This window comes from Phoenix dactylifera, chromosome 17 (assembly GCF_009389715.1).
Source record: "Phoenix dactylifera cultivar Barhee BC4 chromosome 17, palm_55x_up_171113_PBpolish2nd_filt_p, whole genome shotgun sequence".
NCBI lineage: Eukaryota > Viridiplantae > Streptophyta > Magnoliopsida > Arecales > Arecaceae > Phoenix > Phoenix dactylifera.
The window spans coordinates 6421602-6443516 of record NC_052408.1 but is presented as its reverse complement, the minus strand read 5'-3'; the positions used below and the strand labels follow the sequence as shown (position 1 = coordinate 6443516).

The 21915-nt window shown below is 40.3% G+C and overlaps 1 protein-coding gene across 4 annotated transcripts; it reads left to right on the top strand.

Annotated features, from left to right (window-relative positions):
* Positions 1-4221: 4221 nt before the first annotated feature.
* Positions 4222-21034, top strand: LOC103696020 (nuclear transcription factor Y subunit C-4-like). Of its 4 annotated transcripts, none has more exons than XM_008777506.4 (5): positions 4222-4766; positions 4870-4929; positions 6136-6158; positions 6242-6313; positions 19807-21034. In XM_008777506.4, the coding sequence occupies exon 5, from the start codon at positions 19857-19859 to the stop codon at positions 20685-20687; it is 831 nt and encodes a 276-aa protein (XP_008775728.1). In that variant the 5' UTR covers positions 4222-4766; positions 4870-4929; positions 6136-6158; positions 6242-6313; positions 19807-19856; the 3' UTR covers positions 20688-21034. The 4 variants fall into 4 exon arrangements, with proteins under 4 accessions (XP_008775728.1, XP_026656552.1, XP_008775727.1 ...); XM_026800751.2 differs by having other exon boundaries at positions 6126-6158; XM_008777505.4 differs by lacking the exon at positions 6136-6158.
* The last annotated feature ends 881 nt before the right edge of the window (positions 21035-21915 follow it).

The window sequence follows — 21915 nt, the reverse complement described above, 5'->3', positions numbered from 1 at the left end:
ACGTGGTGGAGCAGGACACCTCTTTTGCTTGCATGCATGACACGTGGCGGAGTAGGATACCTCTTTTGCTTGCATTCGTGACACGTGGCGGGCCTGGACACCTCACACTCCTCCTGATGTCATCCATGACCTCATCTGCCTCATGAGGTCATCCATGACATCGCCCTCCAGGCCACCTCACCCCTTTGCATGCGTGACACGTGGCGGAGCAGGACACCTCTGTTCCTTGCATGTGTGACATGTGTCCTGGCGGGACACCTCATAGGGACATCTCACCCTCTTCTTGGCCTATAAATAGGCCACCCCTCTTCCTTCTTCTTAACCCATCAAGAGCACCAGAGAAAGAGAGTGAGAGGAGAGAGTAGTTCTGAAGGTGAAAGCCCAAGAAGAAGTTCTTGAGCTGTGAAGGTCCATCTTCTTCCTTCTTCTCCCTTTCAGCCAACCTTCTGCCTCCCTGCGAGCTAGCACTCCCCGGAAAGCTGATCATTCCGGAGCTTTGCGTGGACGAGTCATTGAGGTCGGACGCTTGTGCAGCTGCGAAGCATCCTTGAAGGAACCTCCTTCTAAAGGTAAGAGATCTGATCTTTTTTACGGTTGAGATATAATTTCAATCTTCAAATCACAAGAAGTTGTGATTTATGCATATTTATTTGAATCACACAATCCACGGAATCTGAGGGCTTTGTGATATTTGGTGTCAAAGTAAAGGATTAGTAGAGACTATCCGATTTCCGGAAACTCTCACGCGTGATCGTATGATGAAGCATGGCTTTCCACCCGGGGGCTCATAAGATGAGTGCTTTGATAGGCACGCGCGGGTGTCACCCTATTGATAAGTGCTAAATAATGCATAAATTAATATCTTATTCATAGCACTTATCATTATTTTAATTCACATAATTTGTAAATTCAACCAAAAAAAATGTATTACCTTCATCATTGCATTTTAATAAATTATCCAAGGTAATTCAAGTTTGATTTGATTATTTATTAATTAAGCTTAATGCATGCAGGTCGAGCCGAGCTCAATTAGGTAAAGCCTATGGACACTGCAGCATCCTCCAGAGTCGACTCCAAGAGCTCTCCTCCAAAACCCAGTGCTTCCCATTAATTCCCATTTCTTCACAATTTCACCTACTTCACTTCCCACACTTTTCAATCATTATTTCTCTGATTTCAAAGTATATCATCTATTCATCTATAGTTGCACAGATCTTAGAGAGTTCTAGTCATTGGCCTAGCCAAATAGGATTAATTCCCCTGTTTCAAACGGTTCAACTCCCACGTCCTTCCCAACTTCACCAAATCCAGCGTCTTCAACCAACTCATCTCCCCATCCCGTGAGTATTTCAAAACAGAGCCAAGACCCCATCTTCCCGAGATCCCAACTTCACTTCCCCTGTTTCTTCCACGTCCACGAACCAAGCCAACAGCCGCTGGTATTCAATCTCATCCTCCACGCATAATCAAACTTATTTTCCCAGCCGAATCTGGCACCTCCCAACGGCTCAGTATCCTCCAAGATCTTGCAGTTCATTCGTGATACGTTCCCATCCCATTGCCAGCCGTTCCAAAGCTTCATCTCCTCCATCTTCATCCCATCATCCGCTTCATCCTCATCTTTTAAATCCCCTGTTTTCCAACCGTGAACAACATCCTCAACGTCCCAGCTATCTTCCGTTCCCAACATCTTCATCTTCGCGTCATCACAGAGTATCCCAGCAGTTCCAACGTCTTCCCATTCTCCAACATCCGGATGTCTTCTTCCGAATCCAAACAAAGCCTTCCTTCCAGCTCCCAGCTCATTCTATGCTTCGGACATTCAAGATCAGCCTTCATTACCGTTTGGCATCCCACGAACAAAACCAATCCATTCGTTCCCAACCTCAAATCCCAACGTCCGAGTACTCTGCGATAATCCTTATCCAGCCATCTTCCATTCCCCTGTTTTGGATTAATCTCTTCCGAAATGAATCCCAGCCATTCCGTCGTCCACAACCTCTTCCTCCGAAATCTTCTCAAACGCTCACAGGATGAATTCAAATCCCGCTCTCATCCCGCTCGAACAAAACAACTGATTCATCCTTATCCCACGAGCTTCATCTCAACTGTCAGCCGAGATCCTTTCCCAATATCCCACGGGATATGCTCCAAACCCAGCAAATCCCTGCATTCCGCCAACGGCAAAAGTCTATCCTTATCCTTCATTCAGAACAGAGGAGAGAGGGGGAGATACGCAGCCTATAAAAGGCTCCGGCGTGAACCGAGGAGGGGCATTCTTCTCTTCCATTCATTCCTCCCCCACCGGGGGGGGGGGGGGGGGGGGGGCAATCCTTCTTCCCCATCAGGGGCTGATCCCATCCTCAAGCTCTCGGAGGCAAGTCCCACGGGAGAAGAAGAAATAAAAAAATAGAGGGAGAGAGAAACATTTTGGGCATTTTGGGAATGATTTCCCATATAAAAAAAATGAAGTGCTAAGAGGGAGGTTCTTCAATGGAAGTCGCCGGAGGAAGAAAGAAAGAAGAGCTGGTCGTGACGGGAGCCCGCTGCTGTGCTGCTGCTGCTGTCCTCCACTGCATGGAAGCTTAAATTCCTCTCTAGGGCTGGATGCAGCCCTAACAAAAGGACACGGGTTTTATATTTTATTTTATGTTCTTGGAGTTGTATGAACTTATTGGTTTTAATAGATATCTTCTTTTGAATCATATTTAATTTCTGTGATTTTAAGTATGATGTTCGTACAACTGTTCTTCATGATCACTAAGTAAATATAAGATAGTCCATGCTTAAGGAAGATGCAGTGTGCTACCACCTTAGATTAGGGTAGACATTTCATGCCAACTGAAGATGGATTATGCCCAAATTACTTTTGTGAATTTTTATTTAAATGCTTATTAGGCTTGTAGCCAATTTGCATGATAATCCAAGAATAAATTAAAATATAAATAATCCTTGTTTCGGTGTTAGTGGTGAATTCCTTGCCCTAGATTCTCCTAAACTGATATCCCTTTAATTGCATTTTCTTTTATTGAATTGTTTAGTTTAATAGTCTTTACAAATTCTCTTTTTCAAATATTTTTATTTTTAAAGAAAAACAATTATACCCCAATCCCTGTGGATCGATACCCGTAATCACTATCCTACTAGATACGTGCTATTGCGTGGTCTTTAAAGTTGACTATCACCTATGTATTGGGACTGAGCCTGTGCTATATGCGATGTGCAGTTGAAGACTATCTTCGACTGGTACCAGAATCAAAATATTTAAAATATCAAGCATGTTTTGGGTTAAAATGTTTAACCCGTTCTTTCTGCATAAAAATTTTCTGAAATTTATGCTTAGCCCTCTGCACGCACACCATCAATTCGATCCATGCCCTTACATATACAGCTATAGTAATAAATATTATAAGCTGGCTTTCGTTTGAATAAGATATAAGGATAGTTATAAATAAAGAAGAATAAAGTAGAACAATCTTATGATTAGTGAAGGAACTTCTATAACTCTCTTTGTTATCTAGTTGTCAAATCTATCTTTTCCTAAGCTATATTTTTATAGAAAATATTAAGAAGCAGGCATCAAACTAATCTCAGTGTTAAAATAAAGTTAAAATTGATATAAATAAAATTAGATTTTTTTGCATGTATACTTTCATAAATATATGAAATTGCATGAATACCTTCTCAAAGTTGCTATTCACATGTATACTCTTATAAATATTTTTTTTTACAAATATCCTCCTATTAAGAATATTTCAGTCATTTCAATTTTACACCACTAATTTCTTAACGGCGTGAGATGACATTAGTATATATGCAAAAAAAAAAAAAAGAAGAATATATATACAAAATAAGTATTTAATGAGGATATATACATATACATATATATATATATATATATATATATATGTAAATATTAATTTGAACGGATATTTACATAAATTCCAATACGAAGTGGATATATATATATATACACACACGTCAAAGAACACTTCATTTTTTAATAACCCAAACTGACCTGGAGTTTCGTACGGAACAATCCCCTTAACAGTAAACACGCTCTTAGTAGTTATCAGGTTGGCTGTTAGATTTCAATCTAACAACGGAATAACTTGTGATGAGCTTAGATTTTGAATCCAACGGCGGATCTCTTCGTACCATAAATTAGAGTTTAGAAGCCAACACGGCTCCGAGAATCGGACCGCCTTCAAATTTCCCGTTCTCTCGTCTATTCGCCTAACTCTCTCGAGCAACAGCCGCAAAACCTCCAATACTCCCAATTATTCTCTTCGAGGGCCGCCGCCACACTGCTGACCTTCGAACCATCGGTCTCCGCGCTGGTCCCGCGTCCTCCACCTATCTCGAGCAACGCCTCCGCTCTCCACCGAGCCCTATCCTCCGTCCGGCGGTCGACGCCGCGCCGCTGATCATAAAAATGCCGGCTTTCGTGGCCGATACGGCGGTTCTCTAAGGCTGATCCGGCGGTCCCTCACCTCTCTGGAGCAACAGCCCACGAGACCACCACCCAGCCCCAGTCTTCCATCCGACGGCTCGCTGCTGACCTTCGAAACGTTGGCCTCCGTGCTTGATCTGGTGATTCCTCGCTTCATCCTATATGAAGAAGTGATATTTCCATTCCCCCGCTTTGTTCTCGAGATATAGACGAGCTGGATGAGAGCTCGAGCTCGGCTCGATTTACGCTTGAAGACTGATTAAGCCGAGGTCGAGTTAACTGTCTGTGGAATTTGGATTTACTTTTAGCTCTGGTAATTCCATTTTCCTTTCTTTATATCGTTCTTTGATTTATAAGTTTCTGTTGCTGTTAAGGCTTAAGATGGATGTGCGGTTAACTATTGACACAATTTGCAGGTTCTTTGGGTGGCTTGAGATTTTGGGCTCGATTCATACACACATTTTCCATTCTTGAAGGTATGAAAGACAGTATTCCGGTGGAAGTGACACTTTACTTGCTAGCACTAATTTGTATATTTCCAATTTCTTGAACAATAATATCATACTGCCGTAAAAGGAAGTACTGATTGCATGGTGTCGTTTAGATTCAGTGAGTATGAGTAAACTTCTAACATATATCAATCTTTTACATCTTTTATCAGTAAAAGAAAAGGGAATTTTGGGGATCCATTTAATTAGTTAAAGGAAAGAATGCTAGATATCCTGTTTGAATGTCATGCTGCTCATGCGATTATTGAATACTACTGACATATATATATATATTTACTCCTAACAATATCAATGAACTAATTAAGAGGTGATCTGGTGCATTGAGTAGATGAGATTGTTGAAGTGGATGTGTGGCTGCACTACTAATGATGGAGTTGGAAGTGCCAGAGGACATCAACTAGAATGTGTAGATGATAGGATCAGGCTGGTGATTTGCCCATATGCAACACAATCCAAGACAGTTCTCATGAGGAGGCATATTGGATAAAGAGGTGTCCAAGGCTGACTTGGATGGAGTACTTAGGAGCGATTTGGAGGCATTTTTTATGTTAAATATATTTCTTTGGAGTAGTTAAGAGCGATTTGAAGGCATTTCTGTTTTCAAATATATTTCACTGTTTTTGTTCCCTAACATATTATGATTGCTAATAGTGTTGGTATGATACATTGGCAACGACGAAATGCAATTTTCATATAAGGTATTCAAAATTTTTATCAAGCTTGTCTTTGTCATTTTCTGGTAAAAAACAAGTAGGAGTAGAAGTTGGTATAGAAGTATTTCAGACATGAAGTTGGTGAAAACAAAGTGAAGTTGGATGTTAAAGCTTAGTAGTGACACTCAGCTTCAGAATCTCCATGGAAACTTGAACCTGCACATTTTCCTGAGCACTTCTGGCTTCAAGAGGTTTTAAAATATCCACTTTCTTGAATTGGCACTCATACTTTCTTCTGCACCCTCTCCTAATTTTACCAGCCAAGATTTGAAGGCATGTACGAGCTTAATAAGATTATCCATTTCCTCTTTTATCCATTTCCTGCTGGTTCGATGATCATTGCATTCAAAAATGGCTTTGACCAGCTCTTTGCTTGAGATGCAAGTCATCTTATTTAATTATGATTTAGTTCTTCTATAACATCTGTCTATTAGTCTGAGAAGATTTTAGTTGATTGTAGGGTGCCTAAAAGGGCTCAATTTGGTAAAGCAAATACTGGATGGCTACTTCGATTGAGGAATACATTTGGCCAGCTGGTTTGAGATTTATGATTCTCTTTTTTTCAGAGTCCTAGTGAGGCAAGGGAAGGAGGTTGGCTGAGTCTATTTGAAAGGCCATTGGGGTCGGTTTCTGGTCAAGTATGTATTTCTAAATTTGAGCATGAAAACTGATAAACAAAATGGTTGCAGGCTCTTCTTCTTCTTCTTGTTTCCTACCTTTCTTCCTTTTCTTGTTCTACTTCTCCTCTTATATATTCGCTCTTTTTCTCTATTCTTTATTCAGCTTGTCTGTTGCATTGATAAAAACACAAGAAAATTACTGCCTTTTCTGAGTTCTGAAAATCAGATGTAAATAAATGTGTTGTTACTTCTTATTTCAAAACAATTTTAAACCAAAACATATTGGAGAATCATAGTGGGTATCCTAGAACTTCAAAGGGGCTCCATCAGGAGATTATCCTATTAATAGGTTCTGCTGTAGAGTTGTATCAAACAAAGGAAGAAATTTCTTATTTTTCTTTAGCAACACCAATAATCTACTTCACAACTGTTAGATGTATGCCCTAGAAGCCAATCTGGCTGACACATTGTTAATTCTAGGGACATAATTTTGTACTTGACTATTTATTATTGAATAAATAAAAGGCATCTTTTCATTCATATTATTTATGTGTCTATGAATCGTCCAAGAAATTAATAAGATGATGATGCATATTCTCAAGAGTTGAGAATTTGAGCCATGTATCATTAGTGATTAATTTCTAAATGCTCCTGATCAATGGATCATCACGAGAACGGTGATCGATCCGATCAGTGCACAGATCACTTTCCTTCTGGATGGACGAGACTTGAGTCCATAGTGTAGGGACACTGAAGTGATAGTGCAGGTGCTTGTTAGAGATCAAGGGTACTGAGCGTGACCAAGACAAGAAGTCACTTGGATGTCTATCCACTCGTCAGTGACTTGCTTGATGTTGCAGTAGTATGACTGGTCCTTTGACCTGCGGTGCTTCAGCTACTCACAGTGAGGTTATTGTAGTTTGACTACACGTATACATGGTCTCTAGTCATATGGGTCCTTGTAGTGTAGATTGGCTGCAGTAAGTTCACTGTAGGAGTAGGGTATGCACTTACATGGAATCTATTGACCTTGATAGAAGAGGAGTGATCCTATGTGATTTGTTAGACTGAGTTCTAAGACCTTGGCCAGGGCAGTAATATAAAGTGGAGAGAGAGTTTTCCACTAACGAACTCGAGTCGAATAAATCTTGACATATGACAGACGAAGGGGTTTGACGAGTTATCCATGACCTCCGTCCTGTAGGGATCCACGATAGAAGGACTGTATCACATGATAACTGCACCTAGAGGTTCATCATTCTATTCTGCTGGGTAGCCACTACATGCTGCTAGGTGTCACTGGTGGATGGTGGGACTCATAGGGATTATCTCGATGATCGATAAGCCCTAATGAGTAGAGTTGGAATCGTTCCGACCCATTGAAAGGAGTTTTCAATGATATTGTGATAGAGATCATAATATATCTCACTACCAGTCAGAGTAGAACCTATGGGGTCACACACACTAGAGGCATTGACCGATCCGATGGTTGAATCGTGATTAGGAATCACAAGTAATCAATTCGATTGATGATAAGCTGAAGAAGGAACAAAGAGAATTAATTAATTTGACTTAAAACAAGAGTCCTACTTGGAGTAGGATTCCTAGAGTCCAATTGGATTAGGACTAGGAATCCTACTTGGACTGAGATTCCTACTTGGACTAGGATTCCTACTTGGACTGGAAATCCTATTTGGAGTAGGACTAGGATTCCTACTTGGAGTAGGATTCCTACAATCCTAATTAGATTAGGAGTTTGAATTAAATTTGGATTCCTACTTGGAGTAGGATTCCTAGAGTCCTAATCGGATTAGGACTTCGAATTCAAATTAGAGTCCTAATTGGATTAGGACTAGAATTAAACAAGTCCTAATTGGATTAGGATTTCTTAAGTCCTAATTAATTATTAATCTAATGAATCAACATGACTCCTAATTGGATTAGGATTGAAGAGTTCAATTGAGTCATGGTTCATTCAAGTTCTAATTGGATTAGGACTAGCATAGATTGAACCCAATTGATTCATGATTTGGACTAAACCAAATAGGAGCCCTAGATGTCTTTATAAGGCTTTGAAAGGAGGTGCCCTAATGATAAGAGAAGCCCTCCTCCTCTCCATCACGTGGCCACCCTCCTCTCCTCTCTTTTCAGCCACCAACAACAAAGGGAAGAAAAGGATCTTGGTGGCCTCCTTCTTCCTCCACCGTTTGGTTCCAACGCAAGGAAGAAAAAGAAGGCTGCAGAGCTTCGTTCCTTTTCTTCTCTTCATCCTTCTTCTTCCTCCTCCCAAGCACAATCAAGAATTGATTGAAAGGAAGGATATCAGCCATCAAAGTTATCTCTGCAAGGGAGCTAGCACCCCGGGGAGATAGAAAGCTTGGATCGGTTTTCTGCTTCGTGTGGATACCCGTAGAAGCCGGGCACTTGAACGGCTTCAAGCGAACCTTCATCCTAAACCACGATCATCAGTTTGCGGTGATCATCTACCCGCACAAAGGTGAAGATCTAATCTTCCTAAAGTTAATAAAAGTTTTTAATCCTTACCTAACTACGAACGGTCTTTGAACAACGTTCATGCGATGAACGTCGATCCCGCGCATGCCTCTTCCGCTGCTATCTGAATTTTTTTAAAATTTCAGCGGCATGATCGGGGTATTCTAACAGTGGTATCAGAGCCTAGGCTTCGTAGATTAAGGTAAGGATTAATTATTAATAGGCTTATTAGATCTGAAAATTGAAAGATTATGCATGCTGAAAATTTTCTGCATGCAGATTTTTCTAGGGTGCTGATTTTTGCATGCTGATTTTTATGTGATAAAAAGATGATTCTAATTGAATTGTTAATGGGATTACAAAGTTTAGAATCATGATTAGCATGATCAGCAACCTATGTCATAAGATAATCAATTAGTTTTCAGATCTGAAAATTATAATTGCTGCATGTGGTGATGATCATAGGATTCAAACCCTTTTGGTATCAAATGTAATGACCTGCGATGTGATCTGTAATGTCATGTAATTTTTCAGATGCTTGCATGCATCTTATTTGATGTTTTGAGAGGCCTGCGTGCCTCCTAAAAGAAGATGTAATTTATTATTATTTTTATTTTACATCTGGTTGTATTTCTGTGATGTGATGTACGTCAACGATCAAGTTGAAGACAAGGCATGAGATGAACAGGGGTCTAAGCGGTTGATGGCGATTGGATCAAGAGTTGGTCAAGGATCGAATCAAGGAGGCTTGGAACCAATTCAAGAGTTGAAGACCAATTGATCGATTGACGTGCATGTGCTTGTAATACGACCTAATTAGAATCTATGATCATCACCTATTTAAAGTTTAGCTTTATTTTGATGCTGCGATTATAACTGCCTGTGATGTGCCGTTTGCATGTGATGTGAATGAAAGCAGGGTAGATAGGTTTACATGTGATGTAGCAAACCCAATTGAGACCTAAATTAAAACCTCCTCAATCAAGTCGAGAGTGAACCAACATGAGCAAGTCATATTAGATTAATTGATCTAATTAGTGTCTAGGAAAGCATGAAAGGTGGTTACTTAATTAGGACCTTACTCTCTGAGTAAGGGGAGCCTCCCACCTGCTTACCTGGCCAATTGTTCGATTACCTCTTATGAAGAGCTCAAGTTGCAAACACTAAGACCTGATTAACCGATATTAAGTCCATAGGTCTTCCACCGTAGTAGAGCTGCTAAGGTCTTTCTGATGTTGATTTGTCTCGGCTGGATACAGTGGTCAAGTTGCATCGGGGGGCTGGACCTCTCTATAGACATGAGATGTTGTAGGGTAAAGATGGGGTTGGGCACCAATAACTGTTAGGTGAGGACCCAATGACGACTTTATTCCTACGGTTATACGGTGGGTCTGACTTAACTAAGAAATGGGACCAATAACTGTTAGGTGAGGTTTTCATGGCTTAGAGACCAAGTTACACTGCAACATGCTTGAGAAGCATTGTACAAGAGTTGTACATTCATCAATCTATGTGTCATCAATAACTGTTAGGTGAGGTGGCATGTAAATCGGTGGGACCGCAGTATCCACTAGAAACCCTAGTCGTGTGGGATTTCCGTTTTCCTACCAGGAGAGTGTGAGGAATTCGAGAAAATAGTGGGAGTTACATTTGTTCTAAAAGACCTTAGAACAGATTAGGATCAAGTACAAAAGTCTAACTAGAATCTTTACTCTCTGAGGATTATAAAGTCAGCTTCTAGACTCTTAACTCATATCCTATAGAACAACCGTTTGACCAAACCCAATTATAAAGATTGGCTCAGCAAATTTCAAAAATAGTTTTGAATTGTGAGAAATTCGGGTATATGCTAGACCATGGAATTCCCATGTTACCAATCCGTCCGATCATTGATCAGCGCAAGACGCTTGTTAAGTGGACGAACAATGACAATAAAGTTAGGTGCTGCACAATGGCATCCATGTCCAATGCATTACAATGCCAGCATGAGAACATGAAGACTGCCAGGGACATATTAAATCACCTGCAAGAGTTGTATGGTGATCAGAGTCACGCAGCTCGATTTGAAGTGTCCAAGAGGCTCTTCAAAGCCAAGATGCACGATGGGCAGTCTGTCCACGATCATAGTTTGACCATGATAAAGGACTTGAAGAAGCTTGAGAAGCTCGGCATGACCATGCACAAGGAATTGCAAACGGATTTGATCCCACAATCCCTTCTAGCTTCATATGAACAGTTTATAGTAAATTACCATATGAACAAGACTGTATGCACCAAAATAGAATTGTTAAATAAATTGGTAACTAACTTAGGGACCTTGAAGACGTTCAAGGGGCATCGTTTTCGCTGTCAAGTTAGTTTCTACTTTCAAGAGAGAGTCTATTTAGAAGAAGAAGAAGCCTGCGAAGAAGCAGAAGACTAAGAAAACACCAAGTAAGGAAGTTCCAAGAAAAAGGCCAATTGCAAGGAAAAGTGTTTCCATTGCATCATGGACGGCCATTGGAAGAGGAACTGTCCTACATACATGGGAAGCATAAAGAAGATGAAGGGTGACAGACCTTCAGAAGGTGTGTCAGATATGCTCAGGATACTTAGGGACTGTTACCTATTGCTAGCAGAAATTTGATTTCTGTATTTTATTTAGCACAGAAAGATTTTTATTTGAAAATTAAATTGATTCAACATGGTTTTATGATTGATAGTCTCTATCACATACATATGGATGTATCTGTGAATATATCTGAGCAAACAGTGAATACCATAGGATCTAATAGATCCAAAAATGAGATAAATCTAAAGTATTTATGGCACCTCAGGCTTGGCCATATAGGAGAAGACAAAACAAACAAATTGGAGAAACATGAGCTTTGGGCTCATTGACTTTCGAGTCATATTTGATTTGTGAATTCTGCCATCAAGGAAAGATGGCCAAGTTATCCTTTGTAGGACACAGGGAGGTCCACTGAAATACTTATCCTAGTACACACTGATGTGTGTGGCCCATTCGATGTGCAGGCTAGGGGTTATAATTTTTTACTTCATTTACCGATGATTACTCACGGTATGGATATGTGTATGAGACACAAATATAAAACTTTTGAAAGGTTCAAAAAGCTTAGATATGAAGTAGAAAAATAAGTACAAAACTCATTAAGGTTCTTCGATCAGATCGAGGAAGTGAATACCTTAATGGAGAGTTCAGTGATTATCTCAAGGAGAATGGTATAGTTTTATAATAGACTCCTCCTGGAATACCTTAGCTCAATGGAGTGTCAGAGAGGAGGAATCGGACTCTATTGATATGGTCCAGTCCATGATGAGCTTCACTGATTTACCCTTGTTTCTTTAGATAGATGCCCTATTTTCAGCTATTTACTTGTTGAATAGAGTTTCCTTTAAAAGTCCATTCCTACCGCACCATATGAGATATGACATGGTAAGAAACCAAGTCTTGGTCATCTCAAGATTTGGGGATGTCCGGCCCACGTCAAGAGACTACAGGTGGACAAGCTAGAGGCTAGGACCATAAGTGCTTGTTTTATATGATATCCTAAAGAGTCATTAGGATACAATTTTTACGTCTCAGAGGATCACAATGTGTTTGTGAGCCGTCATGCCATCTTCTTGGAAAAACAGTTTATCCTTGATAGAGGCAGTGGGAGGAAAATTGAGCTTGAAGAGAAAGTCTCTGAAAAGCAACGAGTCATGGATCCTATCGAACCCATTCATACAGAGCCAGTACATGATGTCCCTCAACCACCTCGCAGATCTAGTAGGGTCTCCCATCCTCCCGATAGATACTTAGGTATACTAGAAGAGGATACCGAGGAAATGTTCCTAGTGGGAGATAGGGATCACACGCAGGATCCCAAAACCTACGATGAGGCGATATCTGATATCGATTCCGAGAAATGGTTGGAAGCTATGAAGTCAGAGTTAGACTCCATGCATTCCAACCAAGTCTGGACCTTAGTAGATCCACCAGAAGGTATTGTACCTATTGGATGCAAATGGATCTGCAAAAGGAAGATAGGTTCGGATGGAGAGGTAGAGACCTATATGGCAAGGCTTGTGACGAAAGGGTATAGTCAGCGCGAGGGCATTGACTATCAGAAGACCTTTTCACCTGTAGCCATGCTAAAATCCATCCGAACATTGCTTGCCATTGCAGCATTTCATGATTATGAAATCTGGCAGATGGATGTGAAAACTGCTTTCCTGAATGGATATCTTGATGAAGATATCTATATGGAACAGCCTTTGGGTTTCACTTCAAGTGATGGAGATCACAAGGTCTGCAAGCTGCAAAGGTCCATCTATGGACTAAAGCAAGCATCTCGGAGTTGGAACACTCGTTTTAATGACGCAATCAAAACGTTTGATTTCATCAAAAACGAAGAGGAACCGTGTGTTTACAAAAGGGTTAGTGGGAGCGCTGTCGTATTTCTCATACTGTACGTGAACGACATCCTCCTGATAGGGAATGATATTCCCATGCTAACCTCGGTCAAGGTCAGGTTGTCAAAAAGGTTCTCCATGAAAGACCTTGGGGAAGCATCCTATATTTTGGAAATAAAGGTCTATAGAGATAGATCTAAAAGGATGCTTGGCCTATCACAGAAGATGTACATAGAGGAAGTGCTGAAAAGGTTCAGCATGGAAAAACTCTAAAAGGAGTCTCTTACCCCTAAGGCATGGAATTAATCTCTCCAAGAAAATGTGCCCCAACACATCTGAAGAGATTCAACGCATGAGCAAGATCCCCTATGCATCAGCAATAGGGAGCCTCATGTATGCCATGCTATGTACATGACTTGATATAGTACATGCTGTGAATGTCACGAGCATATGTCAATTAGATCCAGGCAAGAAGCACTGGATAGCTGTGAAGAACAGTCTTAAGTACTTGAGAAGAACTAAGGACATGTTCTTGGTCTTTGGAAGAAGATCAGAGTTGAAGGTAGAAGGATGCACACATATTGATGATAGAAAGTCTACATCAGAATATGTGCAATGGTGGTTCAGTAAATTGGAAGAGTTCCAAACAACCGATCATTATAGATTCTACCTTAGAAGCTGAATGTTAAGCCGTCTCTAAGGGTGCAGTGGAAATCTTTTGGTTTAAAAGGTTCATTGCATAGTTAGGTGTAATGTCATCAGATGTCATAACACTCTACTGCACCATAGCACTAGCTAAGGAGCCAAAGGTCTCACCAGAAATCGAAGCACATAGAGCGGCAGTTTAACCTAATAAGCGACTACCTCGAAAGAAAATAAGTAGAGGATCAGAGAGTAGACTCCACAGAAAATGTGGCGGACCCATTCACCAAGCAGCTAAGTCGGCAGAAAACTAAAACGCATCTTGAGAAGATGGGGCTTAGGTTTATGGCTGATTGGCTTTAGTGCAAGTGGGAGATTGTTAGATGTATGCCCTAGAAGCCAATCTGGCTGACACATTGTTAATTCTAGGGACATAATTTTGTACTTGACTATTTATTATTGAATAAATAAAAGGCATCTTTTCATTCATATTATTTATGTGTCTATGAATCGTCCAAGAAATTAATAAGATGATGATGCATATTCTCAAGAGTTGAGAATTTGAGCCATGTATCATTAGTGATTAATTTCTAAATGCTCCTGATCAATGGATCATCACGAGGACGGTGATCGATCCGATCAGTGCACAGATCACTTTCCTTCTGGATGGACGAGACTTGAGTCCATAGTGTAGGGACACTGAAGTGATAGTGCAGGTGCTTGTTAGAGAACAAGGGTACTGAGCGTGACCAAGACAAGAAGTCACTTGGATGTCTATCCACTCGTCAGTGACTTGCTTGATGTTGCAGTAGTATGACTGGTCCTTTGACCTGCGGTGCTTCAGCTACTCACAGTGAGGTTATTGTAGTTTGACTACACGTATACATGGTCTCTAATCATATGGGTCTTTGTAGTGTAGATTGGCTGCAGTAAGTTCACTGTAGGAGTAGGGTATGCACTTACATGGAATCTATCGACCTTGATAGAAGAGGAGTGATCCTATGTGATTTGTTAGACTGAGTTCTAAGACCTTGGCCAGGGCAGTAATATAAAGTGGAGAAAGAGTTTTCCACTAACGAACTCGAGTCGAATAAATCTTGACATATGACAGACAAAGGGGTTTGACGAGTTATCCATGACCTCCGTCCTGTAGGGATCCACGATAGAAGGACTGTATCACATGATAACTGCACCTAGAGGTTCATCATTCTATTCTGCTGGGTAGCCACTACATGCTGCTAGGTGTCACTGGTGGATGGTGGGACTCATAGGGATTATCTCGATGATCGATAAGCCCTAATGAGTAGAGTTGGAATCGTTCCGACCCATTGAAAGGAGTTTTCAATGATATTGTGATAGAGATCATAATATATCTCACTACCAGTCAGAGTAGAACCTATGGGGTCACACACACTAGAGGCATTGACCGATCCGATGGTTGAATCGTGATTAGGAATCACAAGTAATCAATTCGATTGATAATAAGCTGAAGAAGGAACAAAGAGAATTAATTAATTGGACTTAAAACAAGAGTCCTACTTGGAGTAGGATTCCAAGAGTCCTACTTGGAGTAGGATTCCTAGAGTCCTAATTGGATTAGGACTAGGAATCCTACTTGGACTGAGATTCCTACTTGGACTAGGATTCCTACTTGGACTGGAAATCCTATTTGGAGTAGGACTAGGATTCCTACTTGGAGTAGGATTCCTACAATCCTAATTAGATTAGGAGTTTGAATTAAATTTGGATTCCTACTTGGAGTAGGATTCCTAGAGTCCTAATCGGATTAGGACTTCGAATTCAAATTAGAGTCCTAATTGGATTAGGACTAGAATTAAACAAGTCCTAATTGGATTAGGATTTCTTAAGTCCTAATTAATTATTAATCTAATGAATCAACATGACTCCTAATTGGATTAGGATTGAAGAGTTCAATTGAGTCATGGTTCATTCAAGTTCTAATCGGATTAGGACTAGCATAGATTGAACCCAATTGATTCATGATTTGGACTAAACCAAATAGGAGCCCTAGATGCCTTTATAAGGCTTTGAAAGGAGGTGCCCTAATGATAAGAGAAGCCCTCCTCCTCTCCATCACGTGGCCACCCTCCTCTCCTCTCTTTTCAGCCACCAACAACAAAGGGAAGAAAAGGATCTTGGTGGCCTCCTTCTTCCTCCACCGTTTGGTTCCAACGCAAGGAAGAAAAAGAAGGCTGCAGGGCTTCGTTCCTCTTCTTCTCTTCATCCTTCTTCTTCCTCCTCCCAAGCACAATCAAGGATTGATTGAAAGGAAGGATATCAGCCATCAAAGTTATCTCTGCAACGGAGCTAGCACCCCGGGGAGATAGAAAGCTTGGATCGGTTTTCTGCTTCGTGTGGATACCCGTTGAGGCCGGGCACTTGAACGGCTTCAAGCGAACCTTCATCCTAAACCACGATCATCAGTTTGCGGTGATCATCTACCCGCACAAAGGTGAAGATCTAATCTTCCTAAAGTTAATAAAAGTTTTTGATCCTTACCTAACTACGAATGGTCTTGAACAACGTTCATGCGATGAACGTCGATCCCGCGCATGCCTCTTCCGCTGCCATCTGAATTTTTTTAAAATTTCAGCGGCATGATCGGGGTATTCTAACAACAACATGTTCATCCTAAAGTTCTTGAATTTTCCTGAAGAAAAGGTAAGTGTTTTTTTTTTTAAAGCTTGCCTCTTTCGATCATGTCATCCTTGCTCACATTATTAGTGGCTTAACATTTTTCAAATGATTGTTGGAAGCTAGCAATATAGACTGAGATCAAAAACGTAATCTGACTTTGAGAAAAATCCTTGGTTCATTTCAATTCATGAGCTGCTTAGTTATGGAGAAGAGAGTAGGGGGGGTCAAGGGAGATGGAGGGGAACTGGATGAGTGATGAAGGTATTGATTATGGTGGCCGTAGGAAGGTGGGATTGAGACTGGCAGTGAGAAGGGAGGAGAAGAAAGAGCGATAAGGAGGGGTGGCAGCATGTGTACATCCTCTCAATCTCATGACAGGTGTCCCTTGGTGGTTGGGCTGTTGAATATTCAATGCAGTGATGATGAGGGAAGGAGGCGAATCTCTCTCCTGAAAGGGTAGAACAGTTAATTTGGAAATTCTAATTGGTATTTTCAAGGTGGTAATATCAATATACATTTTTACATTTATATTTTTTATAACTACTTAGGATTCAGGTCTGGTAATCTTATTTGGGAGAGAACCTAAGCTCATCGTAGAAGTCATTGGGCCTAAAATATCTTGGCTTGGCTCGGCTTTGCTCATGGAGTCTAGAACCTTTGTGCAAGCCCTCCGAAATTTGAGAAGGGGTGGATGTGCTGAAAATGCCCCAGTATAATATAGCAACTTTGTAGTTACTAATTTAAAGGATAGGCATGTTTTGTAAATCTAAAACTATATCTATAGGTTAAGGAGATCTTTTAAAGTTTGGATGGATAAGTTCAGTCATGTGGTCACATTTCAAAGTGTAGCAGTAGTTGAGTTGATCCTTTTGTATCTGTTATATGTCTTGCAGGCATATTTTCCTTTGCTATGCATGTGCATGATACTTACTATTGGTTGGGACGTTGAATCCAGCTTAAGGTTGAATATATTTCTAGGATAATATTCTTTCTCATGATAAAGATTTATTAAGGTCCATCATGGTTTAGATCAAGTGGTTAAACTTCTTACATCTCCTGATCAGATCATGTTATATGCCTTTATTTGTCTCTGTATTCTTTTTCATAAGACTAAGATAAGAACCACTGAAATGGAGTATCTCTTAGCCATTAATTTTGAAGGGGCCTCATTTTTGTTTTCACTTCTACTAAAGTTACACCTTCTCTATTCCATTCTTCTTATTTTGAAAGGCTTGTTTGTCTTAGGTTTTCATTCACAAACTCCAATATAGCATTTAACTTAGTCCTCATTCCCATAAATCACTATATTATTTGCAAGTATAAGTTATCTTGATACATCTTGAATTTTAGTAGTGAGCAAATCTGTATCGTTTGAATTTTAAAGAAAATATGGACATATTGCTGACCCTCAATGCATGCTGATCATGATTAGAAACACAGTTGTTTCACCAAAATTATTTTTGACACTCATCAATGCTTCAACATGGATGCCCTTCAACAGTTTCACTGTATCAGTTATCCACCAGTTCACAATAAGGGCCTGTTGGGATACAGAAGATCCTATCGTTCTGATAAGATCTTCCTGGCAGGGGCATCTCTTTTTGGGAGATTTGATCCTTTTTTTCAAGGTGATTTATCTTATCCCTAAGAGATAGGGATTAGTTGTTGCCTGGCTTCGTCAATTTCTTCGATCCAACTTGATTTCAATCTATTGGTAAACCATAAGGACCAGCAGAGAAGATCTTCTGGACCAATGAGATCTGCTGGTGAACCCTAAATGGTACTATTTTCATATTTTCATATGCTTCTTGCAAGCTGGAAAAAGCCATGTATATGTTTATCCCCTCTTCTCCAAATCTATCAATTGCCTTTCTAAGTGATAGTCTCCTTTGTTGGCTTTCTTTGTTTAATTTGGTTCCTTAAGGTCCTTATTATTTATCATAATGTTTCTTCTTTCAACTTTTCCCTTGACTTCATTATGTAGCTCAAAAGCGCAGTTTCGGTATTGCTGATACATTTTGGAACTTGAGTACTATCTCTACTCTTATCAATGGATATCAAAGCTGTTGTCCAATCCTTTGAAATTTCTTTAAACTGGCCTAATTTTCTAGAAGCTACAAAGACAATTGCAGGAATGATGAGCATAATCAACATTACTGAAAGAACTCAAATGTGTCAAAGAATATGAAATTGGATGCTTTCTATTGTCATTTGGAATAGGATATGGTTGTTAGAAACCATATTATTAGAATCTGTAGGTGAGCAGTCAAGAAGATTACAAAATTTTGAGGAGTCTGTGACTCTTGAAGCATAGAGTCCGTAAAGTTACACCGCAATATGCATTCCTAGGTCAAATTTCTTCAATAGTTGCCTTGTTTTTTCCATAGTTTTCCTTTGTATGATATACTAGAAGAGCTTTTATTATGGGAAAGAAGGCAGCCTTAGGGACTCCTGCCCTAGTAGTCTTAAATCTTTTAGTATTAATGATATTGATTATAACAAATAAAAATATATGCAATTAGAAACACTTGATAGCACAGGGAATTGGATTGTTGGGTAGAACCAGTTGTACATAAGTTTCATCTGATCTGGTGAAAGTGGCTACCGGTCATGCATCTAGTGAGGGCAGCCATTTTTCAAATTCTAATATCTTAACTCACTTTATGATGATGGATCAATATGGTTTCGGGGAAGAAGAGTTTCATCAATCTTTGCATGATTGCGGTCATTCTATACTTAAATTGACATACAAATGACTCTGAGAAATTGACTCATTAGATAATAGGGGCTTGAAAAGTGTGCTCGAAAGTACACTGTCAGGGTGGAAGGTCTTAAGTGGTTAGGGTTCTGAATGTGGAGATTGCAGTAATATATGTTTTTTGGTCACTCAATAATTTAATATTTACTGAACTAAAGAAAAGTGATCAAGGATAATTAAGAATAAACACTGTCATCAGTAAAACCCATTAACAAGCAACTAAAGGAATTCTTGGCGAATGCAAATCCATAAGCTGGCCCTGTATGACTGGCACAAAGCTTGATGGTTATTATTTCAGAGTATGGAATATATCACAGCTTCATTGCTGACCATGTTCAAATACATAAATGGAATTATTATAAAGAGGAAAAAATGTAATACAACTAATAACTCTCATAGTTTGTTTGCTTGTTGTAATTGGTAAGCATATGAAAGTGTAAATTTTTGCCATACTATTAGGTTTTAACATCAAGCATCAAATTATTTGCAACATTTGAAATCTGTAAGTCTGTAACTGCTGATGCTCTTAGTTTTTTTTCTAAATATCTTATTATATTTCCAGTCATGTGGTCAAAACTCAAGTAGTTGAAACACTGACCGGGCGCTCTGAGCATGGAACAGTCCATGCAGCCATCTCAGCCGGTGATGGGAGTTGTAACTGGTGCTGCCCAAATAGCATATGCTGCTCCTACTTACCAATCTGCAGCAATGGTAACTGGGGCTCCAGCAGTAATTGGAGCCATGGCACCCCCTGCACAACCAACCTCAACCTTCCCCACTAGCCCAGCCCAGCTCACAAGCCAGCACCAGCTTGCTTACCAGCAGGTGCAACAGTTCCATCACCAGCAGCAGCAGCAACAACAGCAGCAGCTCCAGGCCTTCTGGGCCAACCAGATGTTAGAGATCGAACAAGCTGCGGATTTCAAGAACCATAGCCTGCCGCTTGCTCGGATAAAGAAAATCATGAAGGCTGACGAGGATGTCAGGATGATCTCAGCTGAGGCCCCTGTGATCTTTGCCAAGGCATGCGAGATGTTTATACTGGAGCTGACACTAAGATCGTGGATCCATACGGAGGAGAACAAGAGAAGGACACTACAAAAGAATGATATAGCTGCTGCTATAACCAGGACTGACATATTTGACTTTCTAGTTGATATAGTTCCCAGGGATGAGCTAAAGGAAGAGGGCATTGGGATTGCCAGAGCTGCTTTGCCTACCATGGGTGCTCCTGCTGACTCAGTCCCCTATTACTATGTACCAGCACAGCATCAGGTGGCAGGACCAGGGTTGATCATGGGGAAGCCGGTTGATCAAGCAACCACGGCAGCAATGTACGCTGCCCAGCCACCTCATCCAATGGCTTACATGTGGCAGCAGCCTCAGGCACAGCCTCAGCAACAACAGGCGCAGCACCAACAACAAATGCCTGGCAGCGGCTAAATGTATGAAAAGGATAGGGAGCTACTTAATGGGTCAGGAATTTTCAGTCCCAAAAAGGAAGGTTGCTCGATGGAATGGCATGGACTCACCTACTGTACAAGTGATTGTTATGATTAGCTTTCAATAGACCTCTTGTTGGTTTGTAGGTCAAGTAGAAAAAAAACCTGTATTTTTCTGACGTGGTAGGGAATAACATTCTTAATCTAAAACTGATATTGGTGATCTCGAGAGGATTTACTGGGAGTGGGGACCATGGTTTTGGATCTTCAGACAGTTCTTATTTGCTCATCGTATGTTACAGTGGTAAAGATGGGAGTCGCATGGAATGCATGCAAAAGCTTTACTAGCTTAGTGTTTGGAGTACCTCATGTCTGTAGTTAGAAATTGGTATAGAATTCGTTTGAAGTAGTCTTTGATCGCTCTGAGACCACTAAATCTATCATGCCTCGTCCCACCAGCACAAGTGACATATAACATATGGCTATACATCCTACAGGGTTCGACCCATAAGATAAGCAAGCCCTATTTAAGATATTAATTTTTTTTGGATCTTGCATAACATCAGGCAGTGACTGTTGAATTTGTTTTCACTATGGAACTTTAAATATTTTCTAAATATTTCAGTTTTACTACTACACGATGTTATGCAGGATCGAGAAAAGATTCAATATTTTAGGTAGGCCTTGCATGTCCTGTGGGTCAAACCTTGTAGGATATGTGGTCGTCTATCACATGCTGCTCATGCCAGTGGGATAGGGCATGATAAATAGTTGAAGGAGGAATTTTGGATGGTGTTGGATCTCCAAAATAAGGAAAGGGGAACAAGGTGCCCTGTCTTGAAACATGGTGCCTGAGGATAGCTCAGGATTGACCGCTAGCCAAGCAACGGGATCCGATGAGCATGAACGTTCTATAAGGAGCCCACAAGGAGGAGATATAAGGTGAAAATAGGAGAAAGGGAGGTAGCTCTTTATCTTTGTTGACCTAAAGGATTGAATTTAATGATTGCAAAACTTTTGAGTACAAGTATTAATAGTTTGACTTTCTTAGAAATAGAAAAGTTGAGTTTTGTAGAAAGCTCAATGAGTTTAAAAGGTTAGGGAAGTGTGGAGAAACCTACAAGAATAAAATTCCAAAGTTGGAGAAGTATTTGAAGTATTTTGGGAGCTTATGCGGTGGAAGAGTCAACCCAAGGTTAAGAAAGGTCCATCCTAGAACTCCAAGAGTC